Source organism: Oncorhynchus nerka, linkage group LG8 (genome assembly GCF_034236695.1).
Source record: "Oncorhynchus nerka isolate Pitt River linkage group LG8, Oner_Uvic_2.0, whole genome shotgun sequence".
NCBI lineage: Eukaryota > Metazoa > Chordata > Actinopteri > Salmoniformes > Salmonidae > Oncorhynchus > Oncorhynchus nerka.
The window spans coordinates 52,884,804-52,911,337 of NC_088403.1; the positions used below are offsets into that span (position 1 = coordinate 52,884,804).

General features: G+C 44.1%; 1 protein-coding gene across 1 annotated transcript in view; it reads right to left on the reverse strand.

Moving 5' to 3' along the window:
• Positions 1–26,534, reverse strand: part of LOC115133556 (adhesion G protein-coupled receptor A3-like) — a 68,349-nt gene that overhangs the window by 32,828 nt on the left and 8,987 nt on the right. The window contains exon 2 of the mRNA XM_029666922.2: positions 17,913–17,984. Coding sequence (XP_029522782.2) covers positions 17,913–17,984 — 72 coding nt within the window. The remainder of the gene's footprint in view (positions 1–17,912; positions 17,985–26,534) is intronic.

Genomic DNA, 26,534 nt, shown 5'->3' on the forward strand with positions numbered 1-26,534 from the left:
CCGACGGATCGTGTCGGGGATTTGATGGCACCTGAGTTAGCGCTCCATACTCGTCCTGAGGTGCGTGTTAGTCGGCTGGTGAAGTTGGTGCCAGCCTCACGCACCAGGCCTCCTGTGCACATCCCTAGCCTTGCACGTCCTGTGCCAACACTGCTCTCAAGATCTCCAGTACGCCTTCACGGTCTAGCCCATCCTGTGCCACCTCCACACTCCAGTCCTCCGGTGGCAGTTCCCGGCACCAGGCTTCCTGTGCTTGTCCTCGGCCCAGTACCACCAGTTCCAGCACCACGCACCAGGCCTTCAGTGCGCCTCGCCTGTTCAGCGCAGCCAGAGCCTTCCTCCTCTACAGCGCTGCCGGAGCCTCCCACCTGTTCAGCACAGCCAGAGCCTGTCTCCTCTCCTGCGCTGCTGGAGTCTCCCGCCTGTTTAGCGCAGCCAGAGCCTTTCTCCTCTCCTGCGCTGCCGGAGCCTCCTGCCTGTTCAGAGCAGCCTGAGCTGCCAGACTGCATGGAGCAGTCAGAGCTGTCAGTCTGTATGAAGCAGTCAGAGCTGTCAGTCTGCATGAAGCAGCCAGAGCTGTCAGTCTGCATGAAGCAGCCAGAGCTGTCAGTCTGCATAGAGCAGCTAGATCCGCCAGTCAGCCATGATCTTCTAGATCTGCCAGTCAGCCATGATCTTCTAGATCTGCCAGTCAGCCATGATCTTCTAGATCTGCCAGTCAGCCATGATCTTCTAGATCTGCCAGTCAGCCATGATCTTCTAGATCTGCCAGTCAACCATGATCTTCCAGATCTGCCAGTCAACCAGATTCTTCCAGATCAGCCAGTCAACCAGATTCTTCCAGATTCTTCCAGATTCTTCCAGAGTCAGTCCAGATTCTTCCAGATCTGCCAGTCAACCAGAATCTTCCAGATCTGCTAGTCAACCAGAATCTTCCAGATCTGCTAGTCAACCAGAATCTTCCAGATCCGCCAGCCAGCCAGGATATACCGGAGCCTACTACCTACCTGAGCTTCATCTCAGTACTGGGCTTCCTCTCAGTACTGGGCTTTCTCTCAGTACTGGGCTTTCTCTCAGTACTGGGCTTTCTCTCAGTACTGGGCTTTCTCTCAGTACTGGGCTTCCCCTCAGTCCCGAGCTGCCCCTCAGTCCCGAGCTTCCCCTCAGTCCCGAGCTTCCCCTCAGTCCCGAGCTGCTCCTCAGTCCCGAGCTGCCCCTTAGTTCAGTGGGGTTCTGGGTGAGGACTATTAGGCCATGGTCGGCGGCGAGGGTGGATTATCCCAGGACGCGAGGGAGAGGAACTATGACATTTATGAAGTGGGGTCCACGTCCCGAGCCGGAGCCGCCGCGGTTTTTGTAGGCATTGGGATTGTGGTTGATTAGGGGTGTGTCTAGTATAGGATTGGCTGCCTGAGGCGGTTCTCAATCAGAGTCAGGTGATTCTTGTTGTCTCTGATGGGGAACCGTATTTAGGTAGCCTGGGTTCACTATGTATTTTGTGGGTGATTGTTCCTGTCTCTGTGTAGTTTCACCAGATAGGCTGTAATTAGGTTTCGTTCCGTTTGTTGTTTTCGTATTTATAAGTTATTTCATGTATCGCTATTTTCTACATTAAAGAACATGAGTAACCACCACGCTGCATTTCGGTCCTCTCTTTCAACAAACGAAGAACGCCGTTACATGAGGGGAGAAGGAGAGAAAAGAACACAGGATACACACACACACAGACACAGGATACCTGTATCCGTAACACGGGTGGCATCCATGTATTGAAAAAACTAAATCGTACAAATTCAACACTATCACCTTTGTCACTGCATTGGCAGAATTATCAGTAAAAGTACAGAATATTAAACCATTTGAGATTTCCTTTATAGAGAAGCAGAATAACTTGTGGGGCGAGTCAGGTAGTGGTGGAGGTAGACCGCGTGCAACCTATCCCTACTCCCCTCAGGTTCCAAAACTGCCGACCACAAACTACCTGGCACATTTCAAACTCCCTTTGCAAGAACACGCTAGGCCTGCTTGCCATGCTAAAATGTAAATGACTGGATAATGAAATCTGAATTAATTTACCTCAGAGTACTTTAGGGGATTCCCTTGTTCCCTTTTAGGGAATTATCCTTGTGCGCTGATTAGATCGAACCTGAGATTCTGTAGAAGCCTCTGCAGCCATTTTGGAAAGATGTAGAAACACAGCCAAATGCACTGTTCAATATAAGAGCGCAGCAGCTACTGACAAACATTATAAGCTTGTGATTTGGATGTTGGAAAATATTAAGTCTCTTCAATTTTCATCTGCCACAAGTAATATTAAAGTATATAAAAGTTGAAGTTTCTTTGGCAGGTGTCGAATACGTATACTCTACCAAATCTGGCACAAAGTTTATTTTCAAGGTGAACATTGATGTTACAATCACGAGAAATTGCTGATGTTAAAAAAAAGTCTGTCTACTGAAACAAAACAGAACACAAGATCACACTCATTCTCAACGTCGAGAGTTCTCACTCCACCGGAGTCCAGTTCAGTGAGGAACAAACGGAAAATCTCCCACACCATACTTTTTTATACGTTTAACCTCTTCAGTCGACCCTCTACTTTTTTGAACATTCTGTTAAAAATCGCGCAACATTTCAGCGCCCTGCTACTCATGCCAGGAATATAGTATATGCATTTGCTTAGTCTGTGTGGATAGAAAACACTCAGACGTTTAAAAAACTGGTTAAATCACTGCTGTGGCTTTACCAGAACGGCATTTACATCGAAAAGCACAGGAAAAACTGATCACTGAAAATGGGGAAAATATATCCATGCGCTACTTGAACCCATTGATAAACGTGAACCACAATTAATTGACTGAGGTTGCAGTACCTACACCTTCCACAGGGTGTCTAGAGTCTTGTCATTTCCCTTCGAGTTTTTTCTTGGTCAAACACATACAGGACACCGTATCTAATCCGGTCTAGGACCGGATATTTTCGTTGAGTTTCTAGCCGGACATTTTTCCAGACGGACAGCTAATGATCTTTACATCGCCTCCTGATGAATTTTATCGCTTATTAACGTTTACTAATACCTAAAGTTGCATTACAAACGTATTTCGAAGTGTTTTGTGAAAGTTTATCGTCGACTTTTTGAATTTTAAAAAATGACGTTACGTTTTGAAACAATGTTTTTTTCGTTTATCACACAGTCTACATATAACGATATCTAGGCTTTATATGGACCGATTTAATCGAAATAAAGACCCAAATAGTGTTTATGGGACATCTAGGAGTGCCAACAAAGAAGATGGTGAAAGGTAATGAATGTTTTCTATTTTATTGTGCGGTTTGTGTAACGCCGAAATGCTAATTATTTTGTTTACGTCCCCTGTGGGTCTTTTGGGGTGTTGCATGCTATCAGATAATAGCTTCTCATGCTTTCGCCGAAAAGCATTTTAAAAATCTGACTTGTTGCCTGGATTCACAACGAGTGTAGCTTTAATTCGATACCCTGCATGTGTATTTTAATGAACTTTTGAGTTTTAACTAATACTATTAGCATTTAGCGTAGCGCATTTGCATTTCCAGAGCTCTAGTTGGGACGCAAGCGTCCCGGGTAGAAGCAACAGGTTAACTTGAGTGTATCTTTTGCAACGTTGATAACCTACAATTACAAAAAATCTTTGCAGGTTTCTTACATGCATAAAAGACTAGCATTCCTCATATACTGTCATTCCCCATAGTAATGGTTCCGTTTGAAACTCAAAACCTCCCCAGTCCTTCCAAATAACAAGAGATTATCCCTGCTTCATTTGTAATAATAACCATTCCCTCTGTCTTGACTCTGTGTCAGTTTTGGGAGAGAATTACTGTGCGACAGGGCTTGGGTTCATATTACTGTATAGGAGGGTGACCATGAGAGTTGATTATTGACATCAGGAAGCAGAGGAGGGAACATGCCCCGATCCACATCAGCGGGACTGCAGTAGAGATAGGGCTGTTGCGGTCATAACATTTTGTCAGGCGGTTATTGTTATGCAATAGATTGCTGGTCTCACGGTAATTGACCATTAATTAACATAAACAGGTTTAGCATCTCCGGGACACAGCACATACAAGCCGCTGATGAGCCCCTTTAGAACATCTACATTAAAAACTGTCTAATAAAATAATTGATCACACACCATCACAATGAATCCATTCTTTATTTTAGTCAGGTCGAAAACATAACGAGATGAAGAAAATGTATTTCAGAACAGAATAAGAGTTGGCCTATTGTTTGTTATCTGGCTATGCGCCATGCCATAGGCTTGTTCATTTTTTAAATTGAACCTTTATTTAATTAGGCAAGTCAGTTAAAAACAAATGCTTATTTACAATGATGGCCTAGGAACAGTGGGTTAACTGCCTTGTTCAGGGGCAGAACGACAGATGTTTACCTTAGTCAGCTCAGGGATTCGATCTAGCAGTCTTTCCTTTACTGGCCCAACATTCTAACCACTAGGCTACCTGCCGACCCATTTAGCTGACAAGATATGCCATTTTTTTATAACATTTTATAGAAGAATATACTTGAGCTAAGCTGAAAGAAATAGAATGGATATTTTTCCTATTACAGAGATGGTTTGACTATGAAGTGGCTCTGTTGAGCGTAGAAATTGTCATTTGAAACAGGGAAACATATTTCACTAAAAGGTTGACAGCCTGTCTGCTCGCTCAAGAAAGGACTAAAGGAGAGAGGAGGAGGAGATGGACATGCATGTTGATTAGAGGTCGGCAGATTAATTAGGGCCGATTTCAAGTTTTCATAACAATCGGTAATGGACGATTATATTACAATCCACGAGGAGGCTGCGTGGCAGTCTGACCATCTGTTATGCGAGTGCAGGCAGAAAGGAGCCACGGTAAATTGCTAGCTAGCATTAAATCTTATAAAAAACAATCAAACATAATCACTAGTTAACTACACAAGGTTGATGATATTACTAGTTTAACTAGCTTGTCCTACATTGCATATAATGAAATTGTGTCACTTCTCTTGCGTTCAGTGTAAGCAGAGTCAGGGTATATGCAATAGTTTGGGTCACCTGGCTCAATGCGAATTGTGTGAAGACCATTTCTTCCTAACAAAGACCGGAATTAATTTGCCTGAATTTTACATAATTATGATATAACATTGAAGGTTGTTCAATGTAACAGCAATATTTAGACTTAGGGTTGCCACCCGTTCGATAAAATACGTCCGTATTTCACTGAAATAATAAACGTTTTGTTTTTTAAATGATTGTTTCCGGATTTGACCATATTAATGACCTAAGGCTCGTATTTCTGTGTGTTTATTATACTATAATTAAGTCTATGATTTGATAGAGCAGTCTGAGCGGTGGTAGGCAGCAGCAGGCTCGTAAGCATTCATTCAAACAACACTTATTAGGTGCATTTGCCAGCTCTCAGGCCTTCAAGCCTATCAACTCCCGAGATTAGGCTGGCAATACTAAAGTGCCTATAAGAACATCCAATAGTCAAAGGTCTATGAAATACAAATGGTAAAAAGAGAAATAGTCCTATAATAAACTACAACCTAAAACCTCTTAACTGGGAATATTGAAGACTCATGTTAAAAGGAAACACCAGCTTTCATATGTTCTCATGTTCTGAGCAAGGAACTGAAACGTTAGCTTTCTTACATATTGCACTTTTACTTTCTTCTCCCAACACCTTGTCATCCATGTCGAGGACTTGTCGTGGACCAACACCACCCCTTGTCAAGAGGGTGCAACAGCGTCTCTAATTCCTATGGCGGCTGAAGAAATTCTGCATGCGCCCCCAGGTCCTGTGCAAATACTGCCACTGCTTCACAGAGAGTGTCCTGACCGGTTGCATCATGGCCTGGTATGGGAATTGCACCGTCCACAAGGCCCTTCGGCGAGTGGCGAAAACAGACCAGCATATCACTGGGACCGTGCTCTCACCCATCCAGGACATCAACTAAAAACGGTGCCTGTGAAAGTCACGCAGCGCCATCAAAGTCCCCACACACCCCATCCACAAGTTGTTCTCTAGCTTACCGTCGGGAAGACCAGATCGGAGCATAAAGTCTGATAGAATCTGTCTCTGAGCCTGTTGGTATCTACAAGACATCAGACTGCTGAACACTGGAACTGGACAGACCACCTGCTCTGATTCTCCACACCTTAGCACACACCCACACAGTGTACAAAACATGAAGAAACCTGCTCTGTCCACAACAGACTGACCAGGTGAAAGATATGATCCCTTATTGATGTCACCTGTTGAATCCACTTCAAATCAGTGTAGATGAGGTATTCCCAAACTGGAGTATTTGCCGTACCCCCGATGGCATTGCGCGTACACCGCCGTCGGGGGAACAGCAAATATTAATTTTATTTAAAAAAAATGTAAATGTTCTTTACATTTTCAAACAGTACATTTATATTTTCCAGCAGGGCTATACATTTGTGTGAGTTTTTTCCCCTCGACTGAGTAGGCTCGTTTCACTGCCCAAAAATAAAATTAAAACCATCTAGTGTTCAGCGAAATAACAACAATGTCAAATACAGGTAGCCTAGTCAAATAATCAACATCCAATCACATTAACTGTTACTCTCTCGCGGGAAACCTTCACTCTTGCGCAGACATTTAGAAATGAAAGATGACAATTCCAAAAACTAAGCCACGGGAATTTGAGCGAGAATTAAGACTACTAGAGTAGTATGACATGTATAATAGCAACATATACCACTAATAAGAAGGGGCTAGAAGTGTCTTATATGGTGAGATACCGAGTGGCTAGGACAGGCAAGCCCCATACTACTGTGGAGGACTTAATACTTCCTGCTGCTGCAGATATGGCTGGGACAATGCTGGGATAATGCTGGGACAATGCTGGGACAATGCTGGGGGAAAAGGCCAAAACAACTATACAGACAATGCCTTCATCAAACAACACTTTCACGACACATCAGTGACATGGCAGGAGATGTTTTGAAACAATTACTGCTTCGCATACAAGCCAGTGAATTATATGCGTTACAGCTGGATGAGTCAACAGACGTGGCGGGCTTGGCACAGCTCCTGGTATATGTCCGTTACGTTTATGGGGGGTCAATTAAGGAAGAGATCCTCTTCTGCAAACCACTGGAAACCAGGACAACATGAGAGGATGTTTCTTAAAGTGCTGGATAGCTTTGTGACATCAAATGGACTTTGGTGATCAAGATGTGTTGGTATCTGTACTGAAGGCGCAAAAGCCATGACAGGGAGACACAGTGGAGTGGTAACGCGGGTGCAAGCAGTTACTCCCGACGCCACTTGGGAACACTCCAGCATCCACGACAGGCTCTTGCTGCCAAAGGAATGCCTGACAGCTTGAAAGACGTTTTGGACACTACAGTGAAAATGGTTGACTTTGTTAAAGCAAGGCCCCTGAACTCTCGTGTATTTTCTGCATTATGCAATGATATGGGCAGCGACCATGTAACGCTTTGAGAGATGAGCTTAAATTTCTCTTTATTGAAAACAATTATCACTTGTCTGACTACTTGCATGATGACGAGTTTCTCGCATGACTGCCCTATCTGGGTGATGTTTTTTCTCACCTGAATAATCTGAATATGGGATTACAGGGACTCTCTGCAACTATATTCAATGTGCGGGACAAAATTGAGGTTATGATTAAGAAGTTAGAGCTCTTTTCTGCCTGCATTAACAAGGACAACACACAGTTCTTTCAATAATTGTATGATGTTTGTGTGCAAATATACTCAAGACTTACAGACAATGTCAAATGTGATATTTTTTTATATTTTTTTTAACCTTTATTTAACCAGGCAAGTCAGTTAAGAACAAATTCTTATTTTCAATGACGGCCTAGGAACAGTGGGTTAACTGCCTGTTCAGGGGCAGAACGACAGATTTGTACCATGTCAGCTCGGGGGTTTGAACTTGCAACCTTCCGGTTACTAGTCCAACACTCTAACCACTAGGCTACCCTAGCGAAGCACACTAGTGAGCTGGGTGCGCAATTACGCAGGTACTGTCCCGAAACGGACGACACAAACAACTTGATTCGTTATCCCTTTCATGCCCTGCCTCCAGTCCACTTACCGATATCTGAACAAGAGAGCCTCAGAAGCCGCTGCCAGATTTCTGGATTGGGCTACGCTCAGAGTATCCTGCCTTGGCAAATCGAGCTGTTAAGACACTGATGCCCTTTGCAACCACGTACCTATGTGAGAGTGGATTCTCTGCCCTCACTAGCATGAAAACTAAATACAGGCACAGACTGTGTGGGAAATGATTTAAGATGGAGACTCTCTCCAATACAACCCAACATTGCAGAGTTATGTGCATCCTTTCAAGCACGCCCTTCTCATTAACCTGTGGTAAGTTATTCACAGTTTTCTATGTAAGATGGCTAAATAAAGACCAAAATTATTGATTATTATTTGTGCCCTGGTCCTATATGAGCTCTTAGTCACTTTCCCAGGAGCCGGGTTGTGACAAAAACTCACACTCATTCTTATGTTTAATAAATATATTGTATAGTGTGTGTGTGTGTGTGTGGCAGGCTTACAATGATGGCAAAAAAATGATTTGAGTGCGCACTGATCCTGGTGCTAGAGGGGGTACGCAGCTGGAGGTTGAATGTTTGAAGGGGTACAGAACTATAAAACGTTTGGGACCCACTGGTGTAGATGAATGGGAGGAGACAGGTTAAAGAAATATTTTTAAGCCTTAAGACAACTGAGACAAGGATTGTGTATGTGTGCAGTTCAGGGGGTGAATGGATTGGCAACACAAAAGATGTAAGCGCCTTTGAACATATGGTAGCAGGTGCCAGGTGTCGAACTGCAACTCTTCTGGGTTTTTCACACTCAACAGTTTCCCGTGTGTATCAAGAATGGTCCAAAACCCAAACGACATTCAGCCAATGGCAGGTCAGTGTTCGAAAACAAGTAATGGATTGATAGAGGACAAAGGAGGCTGACACAAATTGTGCAGAGCAAGAGTTAGTCAACTGACACTCCAGTCCAACTTTAGTGCCCAAAGACCCCAAAAATTATGCACAACTCATCGTAGCTTGACATGAATGGGGTATGGCAGCCGAGGATCTTACAGAGTTCCACTTCTTTCAGCAAAAAAACCCAAGAAACTGCATTTGCAGTGGACGAAAGGAACAAAAACACCGGACACTGAAGAATTCGAAAAACATTGCCTGGTCTGTTGAATCCCGGTTCCTGCTGTTTCACGCTGATGGGAGGACTTGGGTATGGAGAAAACCACATGCATCCATCACACCGCATGTCAACATTGCAGACAGATGGTGGTGGGGTGATGGTGTGGGATGGGTTCTCACACATTGGGCCCCTTGATAAAAGTGGAGCAACGTTTGAATGCCACAGGATATCTGAACATTGTCAATCAGGTGCACCTCTTCGTGACAGCAGTTTATCCATCTGCAAATACATGTTTTTCAACAGGATAGCACACTATGCCACATGGCTAAGATTGTTCAGGTATGGTTCCACGAACATGACGGTCAATTAATCTCACTGCAGTGGCCTGCCCAGTCACCAGATCTCAATCCAATTGAGCATCTGTGGATGAGATGGAACAAGCTATTTGGAGTCGAGATCCACTACCAGCCAAATTGACACAACTGTGGGAAGCATTGGAGTCGACATGGGACGATATATACCATGCATATCCCGTGCATAAGACTAATACAACTTGAAACCTGTTATCTTATGCAATGTTGATAACCTACAGGTACACAATCTTACAGTTCTCTTACATGCATAAAAGACTAGCATTCCTCATATACTGTCATTCCCCATAGCAATGGTTCCGTTTGAAACTCAAAACCCCCTCCAGTCCTTCCAAATAACAAGAGATTATCCCTGCATCATTTGTAATAACCATTCCCTCTGTCTTGACTCAGTGTCAGTTTTGGGAGAGAATTACCGTGCGACAGCAGCTGGCTTGGGTTCATATTACCGTGTAGGATGGTGATAATGTGGACTCAGTGGACCTCATCTCATGACAGGGCACCTTTGGCCCTCCCAAAACACTGTTGTTGCCACAGTACCCTGAGATTTCACGGCCATGGCTGAAGAGGGCTAATCAATTCCCCCCACTGCCTGCCACACAACCAGCTGAAATCCCAAAACGCACCAATGCACACAGACAGATAGACCTGAAGCAGAGGAGAAACCCCCTTTTTGAGGGCTGTGGTCTGAGAAAGGAGGGAGGGTGTGGAGTAAGGTTGGTGGGGGTGGGGGGGGGTGGAGGGGGCATCACTGCAAGCGCATCACGGCATGCAAACAGACCAGGGCACAGAATAATTTTTTGTAGTCGGAGGAGAGAGGGTGAGAGGGAGAGGGGATGAGGAGGGAGGGGGCTGGAAGGCAGAAAAGCAGGGATGCTTCAGCATGAGGCCGGGCTGGCATTGTGTGTGAATCCCTCTGCCGACACCTCTAGCCTTGGCTTGGCTTCATTAGAATGACAAAGCAAAGAGCTTCACTGGATGGGTGGGGGGGGGAGCACAATGGGAGCTGCTTTCTAAGGTAAATGTGCCACTGGCTACACGGTTCTTTCACACAGAGAATGAACTCGCCAGCCGCAGCGACTGGCCGTATACTATGCATTAAGACGAAGTAAAGAGCACTAAAAGACTTCCTCGGCGTTGGAGGATCAAAGACGCTTTACACTTAGCGTCAGAAAAAGCCCCTGGTTTATCTTACGGCCTTCCACTCTGAAATTCTAGCATCTGACCCACTTATAAAAACCAGGAGGGAAGCTCTCCCCAAACCCGTAAACAATTTAGGAGTCAGGTGAGATCAGGCATGTGGCTAGTCCAAGCGTAACTTAAAGAACCACGGAGTAAGACGTGCACTCATTGCAGTGCAGTGATACTCTGAAGCAGATCTATGCCTAGGTAAAACTCTAGGTACATTCTAGGTAAAACTCTCAAACTTTAAATCACTGTGACCCAACATTAGGGGATGAGTTAGTTTTATCCAACCTTCAACCGCTTGGCTATGGTTTCAGAACCAATACCAGATGACTGACTGCGGCCAAAAAAGGTTTCAAGTACCTCCCACGGGCAGATTCCCGACCCTTTTAACAAGACCTGGAAAAATTTGATGGAAAATATGCCCTTAAAATTCCCCATCGATGCAGTCATCTGTTACTGTAGCCTTGGGTAAAAGCTATTAATGGTCTGGTTATTTTATCTGCATGAAGCCATTCCAAAGCGATAAATCACCAGAGGTCCACAACACACGAGCCGAGAGCATTTCCTCGGAATCTCGGGGGAAACACGGGCGGTGAGATTCCAAACTCCAAAGACAGACGCTTTGCACTGCGGCAGGAACGATGAATTTCGGCAGGCTCACGCCATCGTTCCGAAGCACACTCAATATTGACAGAGCACACCGCCTCAATAAATGTCTTTGCTGCCTATTGACAGGGAGGCAGAGAAAGTAGAGCAGGCCTACTCTCCCCTCTATGCGTTGCTCCTCTCTAGCCTTCACTATTACTTTCTGACTAATCTTTCTTTTGCTCTCCTCCTAACTCTCACTCTAGCTCAAAGCAATTGGTATACTTTCAACTAAGCTAAATTCTTCCTCACTAACAGGTGTAAGAATAGCTCACGGAATCATTTTTACTCCCATTAGAATCACTATAGGAATCACTAAGAAATTCCTGGTGTGTGGAACAAGCTCGGATTGGATTCTGCATCATAACTGCAATATAGAACAAGGACCAAGTCTATAATAAATACAGCACGTGTCTAACATAGCACGTCCACAATATTCATTTATGCAAAAAGGCCACGAGGAGGTGCAGTATATTGCCAATATACCACGGCTAAGGGCTGTTCTTAAGCACAACGCAATGCAGAGTGCCTGGATACAGCCCTTAGCTGTGGCATATTGGTCATATACCACAACCCCCAGAGGTGTCATTGCTATTATAAACTGGTTACAAATATAATTAGAACAGTACAAATGAATGTTTTGTCATACCCGTGGTTCGAGCCTTGAATGACGGGGTGGTTCGAGCCTTGAATGATGATTGGCTGACAGCCGTGGTATATCAGACCGTATGACAGGGGTATGACGAAACAATCATATTGCTGTAATTACTTTGGTTACCAGTGTATTACAGCAATAAGGCACCTCTGGGGTTTGTGATGTATGGCCAATATACCACGGCTAAGGTGTGTATCTAGGCACTACGTGTTGCATTGTGCTAAGAACAGCCCTTTGACGTGGTACAGTGCCTTGCAAAAGTATTCATCCCCCTTGGCGTTTTTCCTATGTTGTTGCATGACAACCTGTAATTTAAATATATATTTATTTGGATTTCATGTAATGAAAATACACAAAATAGTCCAAATTGGTGAAATTAAAAATATAACTTGTTTAAAAAAATGTAAATGAATAAATATGAAAAAGTGGTGCGTGCATATGCATTCACCCACTTTGCTATGAAGCACCTAAATACAATCTGGTGCAACCGATTACCTTCAGAAGTCACATAATTAGTTAAATAAAGTCCACCTGAGTGCAATCTAAGTGTCACATGATCTCAGTATATTTACACACCTGTTCTGAAAGGCACCAGAGTCTGCAACACCACTAAGCAAGGTGCACCACCAATCAAGCGGCACCATGAAGACCAAGGAGCTCTCCAAACAGGTCAGGGACAAAGTTGTGGAGAAGTACAGATCAGGGTTGGGTTATACAACAAAATATCTGAAACTTTGAATATCCTACGGAGCACCATTAAATCCGTTATTTAAAAAAATAGAAAGAATATGGCACCACAACAAACCTGCCAAGAGAGGGCCGCCCACCAAAACTCAAGGAGGGCATTAATCAGAGGCAACAGAGACCAAAGATAACCCTGAAGGAGCTGCAAAGCTCCACAGCGGAGATTGGAGTATCTGTCCATAGGACCACTTTAAGCCGTACACTCCACAGAGCTGGGCTTTACGGAAGAGTGGCCAGAAAAAAAGCCATATGGGATGGAGGTTTCCCTTCCAGCAGGACAATGACCCTAAGCATACTGCTAAAGCAACACTTGAGTGGTTTAAGGGGAAACATTTAAATGTCTTGGAATGGCCTAGTAAAAGCCCAGACCTCAATCCAATTGAGAATCTGTGGTATGACTTAAATATTGCTGTACACCAGCGGAACCCGTCCAACTTGAAGGAGCTGGAGCAGTTTAGCCTTGAAGAATGGTCAGAAATCCCAGTGGCTAGAAGTGCCAAGCTTTTAGAGACATACTCCAAGAGACTTACAGCTATAATTGCTGCAAAAGGAGGCTCTATAAAGTATTGACTTTTGGAGGGAGAATAGTTACGCACGCTCAAGTTTTCAGTTTTTTTTGTCTTATTTCTTGTTTGTGTCACAATAAAAAATATTTAGCATCTTCAAGTGGTAGGCATGTTGTGTAAATCAAATGATACAATCCCCCCCAAAAATCACATTTAATTCCAGGTTGTAAGGCAGCAAAATAGGAAAAATGCCAAGGGGGGGTGAATACTTTCACAATTGGCCATACACCACACCCCCTCATGCCTTATTTTTTATTTTTTTATTTAAACTAGGTAAGTCAGTTAAGAACAAATTCTTATTTACAATGACGGCCAACCAAAAGGACTCCTGCGGGTATGGGGGCGGGGATTAAAAATACAAATGTTAAATATAAACACAGGACAAAACACACATCACAACAAGAGAGACAACACTACATAAAGAGAGACCTAAGACAAGCATGGTAGCAAGACAACATGGTAGCAACACAACATGGTAGCAGCACAAAAACATGGTACAAACATTATTGGGCACAGAAAAACAGCACAAAGGACAAGGTAGAGACAACAATAGATCACGCGAAGCAGCCACAACTGTCAGTAAGAGTGTCCACGATTGAGTCTTTGAATGAAGAGACTGGGATAAAACTGCCCAGTTACAGTGTTTGTTGCAGCTCGTTCCAGTCGCCAGCTGCAGCGAACTGAAAAGACGAGGGACCTCGCACCCAGGGATGCGTGTTCTTCGGGACCTTTAACAGAATGTGACTGGCAGAACGGGTGTGGTATGTGGAGGATGAGGGTGCAGTAGATATCTCAGATAGGGGGGAGTGAGGCCTAAGAGGGTTTAATAAATAAGTATCAACCAGTGGGTCTTGCGACGGGTAGACAGATGACCAGTATAGAGTGCAGTGATGTGTCCTATAAGGAGCGTTGGTCACAAATCAGATGGCCGAATGGCAAAGAACATCTAGCCGCTCGAAAGTACCCTCACCTGCCGATCTATAAATGATGTCTCTGTAATCTAGCAAGGGTAGGATGGTCATCTGAACCAGGGTGGAAACCAAGTCTAGACTTAACTTTAGCCTGCAGCTTTGATATGTGCTGAGAGAAGGACAGTGTACTGTCTAGCCATACTCCCTAGTACTTGTATTAGGTGACTACCTCAAGCTCTAAACCCCAAGAGGTAGTAAATCACACCTGTGGGGAGAGGGGCATTCTTATAACCAAACCACATGAACTTTGTTTTGGAGGTGTTAAGAACAAGATTAAGGGTAGAGAAAGCTTGTTGGACACTAAGAAAGCTTTGTTTTAGAACATTTAACACACAATCTGGGGAGGGGCCAGCTGAGTGTAAGACTGTATCATCTGCATATAAATGGATGAGAGAGCTTCCTACTACCTGAGCTGTTGTTGATGTAAATTGAGAAGAGTGTGGGGCCTAGGATTGAGCCTTGGTGACAGGCAGAGGCTGAGACAACAGATTTTCTGACTTTATACACTGCACTCTTTGAGAGAAGTAGTTAGCAAACCAGGCCAAAGACCCCTCAGAGACATCAATACTCCTTAGACAGCCCACAAGAAAGGAATGATCAACCATATCAAAAGCTTTGGCTAAGTCAATAAAAATAGCAGCACAACATTGCTTAGAATCAAGGGCAATTGTGAAGTCATTGAGGAACTTTCAGGTTGCAATGACACATCCAAAACCTGAGCGGAAACCAGATTGCATACCAGAGAGAATACTAGAGACATCAAGAAAGCTAGTCAGTTGATTATTGACAAGTTTTTGGATATAAAAAATATATTTATGGAACAAAAGGAACATTTGCTGTCTAACTGGGAGTCTCTTGAGTGAAAACATCCGAAGATCATCAAAGGTAAACGGTTCATTTGATTGCTTTTCTGATTTTCGTGATCAAGCTTCCTGATACTAAGTGTACATAATGCTATGCTAGGCTATCGATAAACTTACAAACGCTTGTATTGCTTTCGCTGTAAAGCATAATTTCAAAATCTGAGACGACAGGATGATTAACAAAAGGCTAAGCTGTGTTTCGCTATATTTCACGAATATGAATATTTTCTCGTAATATTTTTTGACTGTTGCGCTATGCTATTCAGCGGTTGCTGATGACAAATATACCGGATCTGGGATGGGTAGTTCTAAGAGTTAAAGAAGAAAGGGTCTAAACCATCTGACCCAGATGGTTTTTTGGGGTCAAGTTTCGGTAGCTCCTTTAACCCCTCGGACTCAGTGACTGCCTGCAGGGAGAAACTTTGTTGCGGGGCAGGGAGAAAAGAAGGAGAAGCATCGGGGATAGTCACATTAGAAGGGATGGGAGATGAGGAAATGTTGGACGGGCAGGGAGGCATGTCTGAGTCAAATATGAATCCTGACTTAATGAAGTGAAGAAGAGCCCAGCCATGCGCTTCTTGTCAGTAACAACCACATCATCAACTTTAAGGGACATGGGCATCTGTTAGGAGGAGGGTTTATTCTCCAGGTCTTTAACTGTTTTCCAGAACTTCTTGGGATTAGACCTACAGAGAGAGCACTGCTCCTTAAAGTAACTAAATTTGGCCTTCCGGATAGCCTGAATGCACTTATTTTTCATTTGCCTGAACAAGAACCAGTCAGCTTGAGTATGCGTGTGCCGAGCCTTTCGCCAAATGCAATTCTTGAGGTGGAGTAACTCTGCAAGATCACGGTCGAAGCAGGGGCTGAACCTGTTTTTAATTCTCATTTTCTTTATGGGGCATGTTTGTTAACAATACCACTGAAAATATCAAAAAGGAAGGTCCAAGCAACTTCAACAGAGGGGATCAAGCTGATTCTATACCATTTTACAGAGGCCAGTTCATGAAGGAAGGCTTGCTCATTAAAGTTTTTAAAACAGTGATCACTAAGGTCATTACAGAAAACACCAGACTGATATCCTCACAAATAATCCTGATGGGTTATATCAAGAAGAGTAGCCTTTTCTGGGTGTTTGGAGTCATACCTTGTGGGATTGGTAATAATCTGAGAAAGATTTAGGAATTCCCATTGCTTTAGGACTTGGTCAGGTGGTTTAAGCATGTCCCAGTTTAGGTCACCTAGCAGGACAAATTCAGATTTAGTGTAAGGGGCCAGGAGAGAGCTTAGGGCAGGTAGGGTACAGGCCGGTGCTGATGGAGGACGATAGCAGCCATCAACAGTCAACAAAGAGCTATTTGAAAGTTTAAATGCTCAAAGTCAGCAAATCAAATTGTTTGGGGACAGACTTGGTGGAGACAACTGAGCACTTTAGTTGATCCTTGGTAAAGTGCCACTCTCCCACCTTTGGAAGATCTGTCTTGCCGAAAAAGGTTATAACCAGAAAGGGTTAACATCAGTATTCAAAACGCTCTTCCTTAACCACGTCTCAGTAATGACCAACACATCTGGATAGGAGCTTTGAACCAACACTTTCAATGTATCAATTTTTTTAGGTAATAAGCTTCTAGTGTTAACGTGCAGAAAAGACAGGCTTTTAAAAGACAGAAAACAGTGAAGCAGATACCAAGTCAGATTTGGGGCTACCAACAGTAGATGGGCCAGGGTGTAAATGCACATTTCCAGATATCATCAACAGTAATACAATCAAGGCACGGCATAGTACAGGGAGAGGTCTGCAGTACTAATTTATAACATCTGAATGTGCATCAGATGGCAACAAGATCATATTGTACAGCAATTTCATCAGTTAACATGAATACAAAGTCGACGAGAGCTGGTTAGAATAGGATGGGAGGCCAAAAGACTGTGTACCCAATAGAGAGTCAGAGTCCCAAGTGTGGGAACAAACAGTCTGTCCCACAGTTGGGAAAAGAAAGTTCGTATTAAAAAAAACATGTAGGGGTCATGAGGCGAATAACGAAATAGCAAAACGCACAAGAAAAAATAACGACTTGGGGCTAGCCATTGTAAGTTCAGAGTCACTCGCGCCAACAGTGCCTGTGTGCTTAATTGCTTAAATATACCACAGCTTTCAGCCAATCAGCACTCAGGGATTGAACCACCCTGTTTATAATATGGCATATCTGGTAATGGTGATGGGGTTTGTTTAAGACTCACTGAAAAGATGCCGGCACATTCCGGAAGTACGGTCCTACTAAGAGCATCCCATTGTCCGACAATAGTTAACCCTGGAGGCCATACCTATTTTTAACCCTCTCTAGTGCCATCCAAGTGCTGGATGCCTCCTGGTTTTGTGTGACCTGGATGTTCTGTTGGCATGAAGCCAACGTGCATTTCATAAGGCCCCTGATTCTTCTAAATCTACTGGATTGTCATGCAGAATTTCTGTACTGACTGGTTGTAAGTTGCAATAGATGTGCAGTGAATGTGTGTCTCGTCAAAGAGCATGTGAAGAGCAAGACATGATTCTTGATATCGATTGGCACATTGCAGTGTTATTCCTTTTTTTGTGCCGGCCACAATTGAAATGCATATACAGGGAAACAGGGATGAAAGGCATAAATGACACTCATTGTTGATTCTGTCATGGTCAGAGCTTGTGGGAAACATGAGAATATTATGAAAAATAATAAGACTCACAATCTTTCCAAAGTAGACAACCCGGTGAAGGATCCATTCCTCAATTCCTGAATTTTGTTGTTGCTTAAAATCCTGCGAAGAAAAAAAAAGAGAGATGTATCAACCACTAAAAGTGTCTACATCAATAAGACACCACAAAAGACCACATTTTAACGACAAAAGTACAGCAGCTTTCAGCAGTAAGTAGTGTTAGTCGAATTTCAACTAAACTACATTTCACATACCACAACTAGCTCATTACCCAACAAGGAGGAGCCTACCATGGACATGTTTAATTCCATCAACACTGAAAGAAAGCTAAGCTCTAGTAATCCCATTGTCTCTCAACCCTCCGTTCCCGGAATGTTCTCTAGCGCCGAGAACAGAGGAAAACAACTTTCTTCTGCCCACCGTGTACCTTCCATGATGCTAAATTGGTAGCATGTGTCTCTACAGTGTACAATTCATCCAGGTAGGCGATATGCGATAACGTCTGGTGCATACTTTCCGTCAACCCGCTTCCGCTTTGATGTTTAAAAGGTATAATAATTGGATCCAAAAATGCTGTGACTCACTTTGAGATTGTTTCCAGACTGCTACATGAAGTCATTTGATGTAACGTTATAGGCTTGATCGTAGACACCGGCAGTTCAGGTGTTTGGTCTCAAACTTCAATAATGATAGAGTCGTTTGCAACCAGGTATTTCATAGGGGCTAGATCCACAAGTCACTGGTATTGCTGAATCTAGGATCAGACTAGTCCAGGTCAGGGCAAAAATGACTCAATGAAAGTATGCTTTATTTGACTGAGATAAATCGGATCTCTAGATAGTAAGATGCATCACATCCTTAATTAATTACCTCAAGAATCTATTCAATCAGATAAAATAGCAAGTATTGTACTTTTTGACCCCTTATGAAATTGAGAAAAGCCCTCAGAATATGCTATGAGGTTATCAACATTGTGGCAGGCAACGGAGCTCCACTCAAAAAGCAGTCCACAATTTGATAACACCTCCATCATTCAACCGATCTATTCAGATCAGATTGTGCCTCAAATTATAAATGCACCAAAGGTCTCTTCATTCAACGTTGGAAAACGGGAGAGGCCTCGCAGAAAACATGTCGTTTGAAATTCGAGTTTCAAATGTCAAGACTAGTGCAATCACATGACCAAAGCTTTAGTTCTTTTTTATTTATTGGGGGCTTCAGCAAAAAGTATCAAACATCTGCAGAGAAAATGTCCTGTGTCAGAAGAGCATACATTTGAAGTAGAGGTCGATGATTAATCGGAATGGCCGATTAATTAGAGCCGATAACGTTTTGTTTTCGAGATGATAGTTTCCGGATTCGACCATATTAATGGCCTAAGGCCCGTATTTCTGTGTGTTATTATGTTATAATTAAGTCTATGATTTGATAAAGCAGTCTGACTGAGTGATGGTAGGCACCAGCAGGCTCGTAAACATTCATTCAAAGAGCACTTTCGTGAGTTTTGCCAGCAGCTCTTCGCAATGGCTAGCTCGTTAGCGGGATGCGCACTAATAGCGTTTCAAATGTCACTCACTCTGAGACTTGGAGTAGTCTCAGAGCGAGTGCCGCAGCTTTTGTGGAGGGATGGGTAACGCTGCTTCGAGGGTGGCTGTTGTCGATATGTTCCTGGTTCGAGCCCATGTAGGAGCAAGGAGAGGAACGGAAGCTATACTGTTACACTGGCAATACTAGAGTGCCTATAAGAACATCCAATAGTCAAAGGTATATGAAATTCAAATCATATAGAGAGAAATAGTCCTATAACTCCTATAATAACTACAACCTAAAACTTCTTACCTGGGAATATTGAAGACTCATGTTAAAAGGAACCACCAGCTTTCATATGTTCTCATGTTCTGAGCAATGAACTGAAACGTTAGCTTTCTTACATAGCACATATTGCACTTTTACTTCTCCAACACTTTGTTTTTGCATTATTTAAACCAAATTGAACATGTTTCATTATTTATTTGAGGCTAAATTGATTTTATTTATGTATTATATTACGTTAAAATAAGTGTTCATTCAATATTGTTGTAATTGTCAAGGCTTAGTAATTGAATAGTGATGTTTACTCCTGTGGGAAGACCCAACTGGCTTGTGTTCATCCTAATTTTTGACTTTCGGGAGGGGATGTGGTGGGTCCCACACAACCAGTACCGACAACCCCCGGCCAGATTGGAGTCATTACGGGTGTTGAGGACTAGCTTTATTACAAGGTTGGCTGGTGAAGACTATCGATATTTTCTCTTCCCTGCTCCCAACCCCTCAGAGAGGAAACACAAACCGTTCCTGTGTTTCACAACTGGCCCCGTGGCCCGTGCATTCTTCTCCGCGTGCTGAAACTCCAGATGTCGGGGCTTGGTGAGGAACGAGACTGCAAAGTCTATCACTGCTCTCGACACATACTGATGATTTAGGCAGAGCCACAGGGGATTCACACAAAGATCTTGGGTCGAGAAAACCATTGAGGAATAACTGGTCTGACCCAGATTTATATGGCCTATGATGTTTTATTGTAAGGTTCAGGGAGGGATGATTTCAATTCCAGTGTGAATGCTAAGTAAAGTACATCAATGGCTTTTTTACAGATGATAATGAGCACAAAGATGAAAGCAATTAATGCATTGAATGAATTATGTTTATCTATATTTTTTTGGGGGGGGGGCTCTGCTGCCAGGAAGATGGCACCAACAGACATGGTAGCACTGCTTCTAGCTCCTCAGCAACTCTGCAGTATGTTTTTTTTGTGTGTGTTTTTTCTTACATTATTATCCCAGAACGTTTGTGTTTATTACATACAGCCACAAGCATTTCGCTTCACCCGCAATAACATCTGCTAAATGTGTACGTGACCAATAAAATTGGATTTGAGACGTTCATGACAAGTTCAATTTATTTTCTCTCTCATGACCTGAGTGACGTGTAGACACATGCACCTCCAAATGCAGATTTGTTTATCCACAAATATCCCTGCTACTTCCGTAGAAAACCACACAATTGTATTCAGAATTAAAAGACATAACAGCTATATTACAAAACACACACACTCTTAGGAATTATTTAAGTCCGGCTGGATAAATATGCACTTCCAACCTTGTGACTCGCCAACTGTCAAAATAAATCTGTGTAAGAGGCTTCTCCTGAGAGTCATGAGCTCTGTTCTCCCTTCCCCCTCTCTCTTCCTCCCTCCCTCTCTCCCTCCTTGTGTCCCTCCTTCCTCCATTCCACCCTCCCTCCCTCCTCATCCTGACTGGTGTGTGACCTCAGTGCGAGGGGAACTGCTTAGCTTGCACGACTGCAAAAGAAACCTGTATATATAGTTTACCATAAACTACGACCTCTGAACAATGCGTGTTTATAGTTCTGCCGTCTGAGCACTCATACCATTCACATATTCATTGGGATAAGGGTTCTGCATTGTAGATAGATATTAGGAGCCTACAACAAAGAATTGTTGTTGTAAAGAATAGATGTTGTAAAAGCTGTATGATATATGTTGTAAAGAATAGATGTAAAGCAGTAGAATAGATGTTGTAAAGAATAGATGTTGTAAAAGCTGTATAATATATGTTGTAAAGAACAGATGTTGTAAAAGCTGTATAATATATGTTGTAAAGAATAGATGTAAAGCAGTAGAATATATGTTGTAAAGAATAGATGTTGTAAAAGCTGTATAATATATTTTGTAAAGAATAGATGTTGTAAAAGCTGTAGAATATATGTTGTAAAGAATAGATGTTGTAAAAACTGTAGAATATATGTTGTAAAGAATAGATGTTGTAAAAGCTGTAGAATATATGTTGTAAAGAATAGATGTTGTAAAAGCTGTAGAATATATGTTGTAAAGAATAGATGTAAAGCAGTAGAATAGATGTGAAGCACGGCAAAGAAGTAGGCCTATAGACTGAGCCACTTCAGCCTGACTGAGCCGGACATGCCTAGTTAAATAGAGGTTAAATAAATAAATAAAAATACACATTTCAAAAGTGAATGTAGCCAGCTACAACACCATGTATTGATTCTCAATAGGTAGATAAATCAAGCACTGAAGAACCATATCCAGAAAAGGTGGACAATCTTTTGGCAGTCTAGACACCTTTGACCAATTCAATGTGTTCGATCTAGGCAAGTGCCTAGAGGCAAGTGTCTGCTTCTCAGTTTACGTTTGTCTCTGGGAGCTTCTACACATCTGGGAGCGTCTGCACATCTGGGAGCGTCTACAGGTCTGCATTCGGAGCGTCTGCACGTCTGCATTCGGAGCGTCTGCACGTCTGCATTCGGAGCGTCTGCACGTCTGCATTCGGAGCGTCTGCGTCTGCACGCGTCTGCATTCGGAGCGTCTGCACGCGTCTGCATTCCGAGCGTCGAGCGTCTGCACGCGTCTGCATCTGCGAGCGTCTGCGTCTGCACGCCTGCATCTGCGAGCGCGTCTGCACGTCTGCATTCGAGCGCCTGCACGTCTGCATTCGAGCGCCTGCACGTCTGCATTCGAGCGCCTGTCACGCGTCTGCATTCGGAGCGTCTGCACGTCTGCACGAGCGTCTGCGTCACGCCTGCGTCGGAGCGTCTGCTCTGCATTCGAGCGTCTGCGTCTGCACCGGAGCGTCTGCACGCTGCATTCTGCGTCTGCACGTCTGCACCGGAGCGTCTGCACGCTGCATTCGGAGCGTCTGCACGTCTGCACGTCTGCATTCGGAGCGTCTGCACGTCTGCATTCGGAGCGTCTGCACGTCTGCATTCGGAGCGTCTGCACGTCTGCATTCGGAGCGTCTGCACGTCTGCATTCGGAGCGTCTGCACGTCTGCATTCGGAGCGTCTGCACGTCTGCATTCGGAGCGTCTGCACGCGTCTGCACGTCTGCATTCGGAGCGCCTGCACGTCTGCGTCTGCGGAGCGTCTGCACGTCTGCATTCGGAGCGTCTGCACGTCTGCATTCGGAGCGTCTGCACGTCTGCATTCGGAGCGTCTACACGTCTGCATTCGGAGCGTCTACACGTCTGCATTCGGAGCGTCACACTAGAAGCGTACTTAGCATCTGAAATCAGCACCACCTTTAGGTTGTCTCCATCTCACATTTGACTACTAGCTTCCTGAGCGTCTGCACTGGTAAATTCCTCAGGGCTCAGGGGCAGACGAGGGGAACCACCCTTATCTTGACGCAAAGTTAAAACCGCCTTGAGCATGAGCCAGGAACAAAAGAGCAGTGGGATCCAGACAAATCTCATGTAATATGCACTAATGTACTAGGGACTGAAAAATCACATGAATTGTAGCCTATAATCACACAAACTTTGCCGTCAAACCCAACCATCTCCATTGTTAACTAACATTTCACCAAATCCATTGTGATAATTCTGTTCTTTGCACGCTCTTGGAGTGAAGCAAATAATTCAAAGACAAAAACACAATCTATATTACAGTTATTCTTTCCCAGAAGGAGCCTCACAGTCTTGAGGCTAAGTTTGCACTCATTTTGCATGATAAAATCCAGCCTTTGAATTGCACCAGCCTCAGGTTATTAGCACAAAGTTAACCAGGGATTGAGGAAAAAAAGCCAACCACTATACGACCCCCTCAAAGGCAGTAGGCAATCAAAGTCGACTGGTGCTCTCTCAACACTTGAGACATTAACCCTTTAGAAACACAGGGGTAAGAAGTTTGACTGCATAAAAAATAGATAGATATATTTTCAGGCAATGACCCCCTTACAAACAGGCATGTTTTTACCACATTCTTACCTGCATATGCCTTGTTACACCTCCAGTGTACATGCCGGCATTGAGTGGTAGTAGTAGTGAGCAGATGTGGGTGGGCGTCCATTTTAATAAATCCATTGAATATACACTGTCAAAAACAAATCCATTATTACTTCGTCTAGGCAGGGCCTAAGAAACATAAGACTAATAAAAATGTATTTACAAAACAATAGAATGGCATATTGAGTTTGTTACGTCCAACTGAATGAAATCAATAGTTCATTAAAACAGACAAGACACACCTTCCCTGAACACAGCCAACACACACCTACGCTACTAAGCCACTGTAGGACAGTAGGCCTACGCTACTAAGCCACTGTAGGACAGTAGGCCTACGCTACTAAGCCACTGTAGGACAGTAGGCCTACGCTACTAAGCCACTAGGACTGCTAGGAGCCACTAGGACAGTAGGCCTACGCTACTAAGCCACTGTAGGACAGTAGGCGCTACGCTACTAGCCCTACGCTACTAAGCCACTGTAGGACTGCCACTGTAGGACAGTAGGCCTACGCTGTAGGACAAGGCCACTGCCACTGTAGGACAGTAGGCCTACTACTAAGCCACTGTAGGACAGTAGGCCTACGCTACTAAGCCACTGTAGGACAGTAGGCCTACTAAGCCACTAAGCCACTAAGCCACTGTAGGACAGTAGGCCTACGCTACTAAGCCACTGTAGGACAGTAGGCCTACGCTACTAAGCCACTAGGACAGCTACTAAGCCACTAGGACGCTACTAAGCACACTGTAGGACAGTAGGCCCACGCTACTAAGCCACTGTAGGACAGTAGGCCTACGCTACTAAGCCACTAGGACAGCAGGCTACTAAGCCACTGTAGGACAGTAGGCCTACGCTACTAAGCCACTGTAGGACAGTAGGCCCTACTAAGCCACTGTAGGACTAGGCCTACGCTACTAAGCCACTGTAGGACAGTAGGCCTACGCTACTAAGCCACTAAGGACAGTAGGACTGTAGGACCAGGCCCACGCTACTAAGCCACTGTAGGACAGTAGGCCTACGCTACTAAGCCACTGTAGGACAGTAGGCCTACGCTACTAAGCCACTGTAGGACAGTAGGCCTACGCTACTAAGCCACTGTAGGACAGTAGGCCTACGCTACTAAGCCACTGTAGGACAGTAGGCCTACGCTACTAAGCCACTGTAGGACAGTAGGCCTACGCTACTAAGCCACTGTAGGACAGTAGGCCTACGCTACTAAGCCACTGTAGGACAGTAGGCCTACGCTACTAAGCCACTGTAGGACAGTAGGCCTACGCTACTAAGCCACTAGGACAGTAGGCCTACGCTACTAAGCCACTAGGACAGTAGGCCTACGCTACTAAGCCACTGTAGGACAGTAGGCCTACGCTACTAAGCCACTGTAGGACAGTAGGCCTACGCTACTAAGCCACTGTAGGACAGTAGGCCACTGTAGGACAGTAGGCCACGCTACTAAGCCACTGTAGGGACAGTAGGCCTACGCTACTAAGCCACTGTAGGACAGTAGGCCTACGCTACTAAGCCACTGTAGGACAGTAGGCCTACGCTACTAAGCCACTAGGACAGTAGGCCTACGCTACTAAGCCACTGTAGGACAGTAGGCCTACGCTACTAAGCCACTGTAGGACAGTAGGCCTACGCTACTAAGCCACTGTAGGACAGTAGGCCACGCTACTAAGCCACTAAGCCTAAGCCACTGTAGGACAGTAGGCCCGCTACTAAGCCACTGTAGGACAGTAGGCCACTAAGCCACTGTAGACAGACAGTAGGCCACTGTAGGACAGTAGGCCTACGCTACTAAGCCACTGTAGGACAGTAGGCCTACGACTAAGCCACTGTAGGACAGTAGGCCTACGCTACGCCACTAGGACAAGCCACTGTAGGACAGTAGGCCTACGCTACTAAGCCACTGTAGGACAGTAGGCTACTAAGCCACTAGGACAGTAGGCCTACGCTACTAAGCCACTGTAGGACAGTAGGCCTACGCTACTAAGCCACTGTAGGACAGTAGGCCTACGCTACTAAGCCACTGCGAGTGAAGAGCAGAACATGTTTAAATAATAATCTACTTGTTAAACTACATAACATGCTGGCAAAAGGTTCTAATAAATGAGTCAACTAGACAAGGTGATCATGAGTAGCACTCGCCTCAACTAAGCTAACATTCAGTGAAAACAAAAAGCTGACATTGATTTATTTATCAAGACATGTACCCGCTTGTCTCAACATAGCGCGGTGGCATTGGCCACACACGGGTAGGCTATTGCTTAGAATTAATGACAATGATTGGATGACTCTGGGAGTTTCAGTAAGCAACCATTTGATGCATGCCTTCAATTGCATTAGTCTACTTTATTCCAATATTTCCATCATTCAGTGATATGGATCCAACCAGTTGTGGTTAAGGAAACAACATGCCTTGCAAAGTTTAGAAAATGGCAGGAGGATGGTTAACTGGAGCTGCTTAGCAACCGTTAAAGAGTTTAAGAGAGTAGAGCGTGCCACTGCCGCCTCAGCATTACGGCTACGTATCATACTAAGCCGTAAGCAGAAGTTTACCCAATTATCGTTTTTGGCTTTGATACTGGCAATACGTTTCAGATATAAGGAAAAAGCTGAAAAAAAAGTTGGCGGTATGGTAAAGTCGGAGGAAAAAACGTCTTTCTGAAAGGCATATCAATGTGAGCTTAGTGAACGGGAAAACTTATGAACATTCATCAAAAGTAACTGATACAGACATAAGGGTCAAATGTAGCGTTGGAGACCATAAGGATACTATTTGAAATTTGCGACTGATTATTGCTCAATTAAGTTATGACCTGGAAGCGTCTTCAGCAAAATGATGGCCTGAAT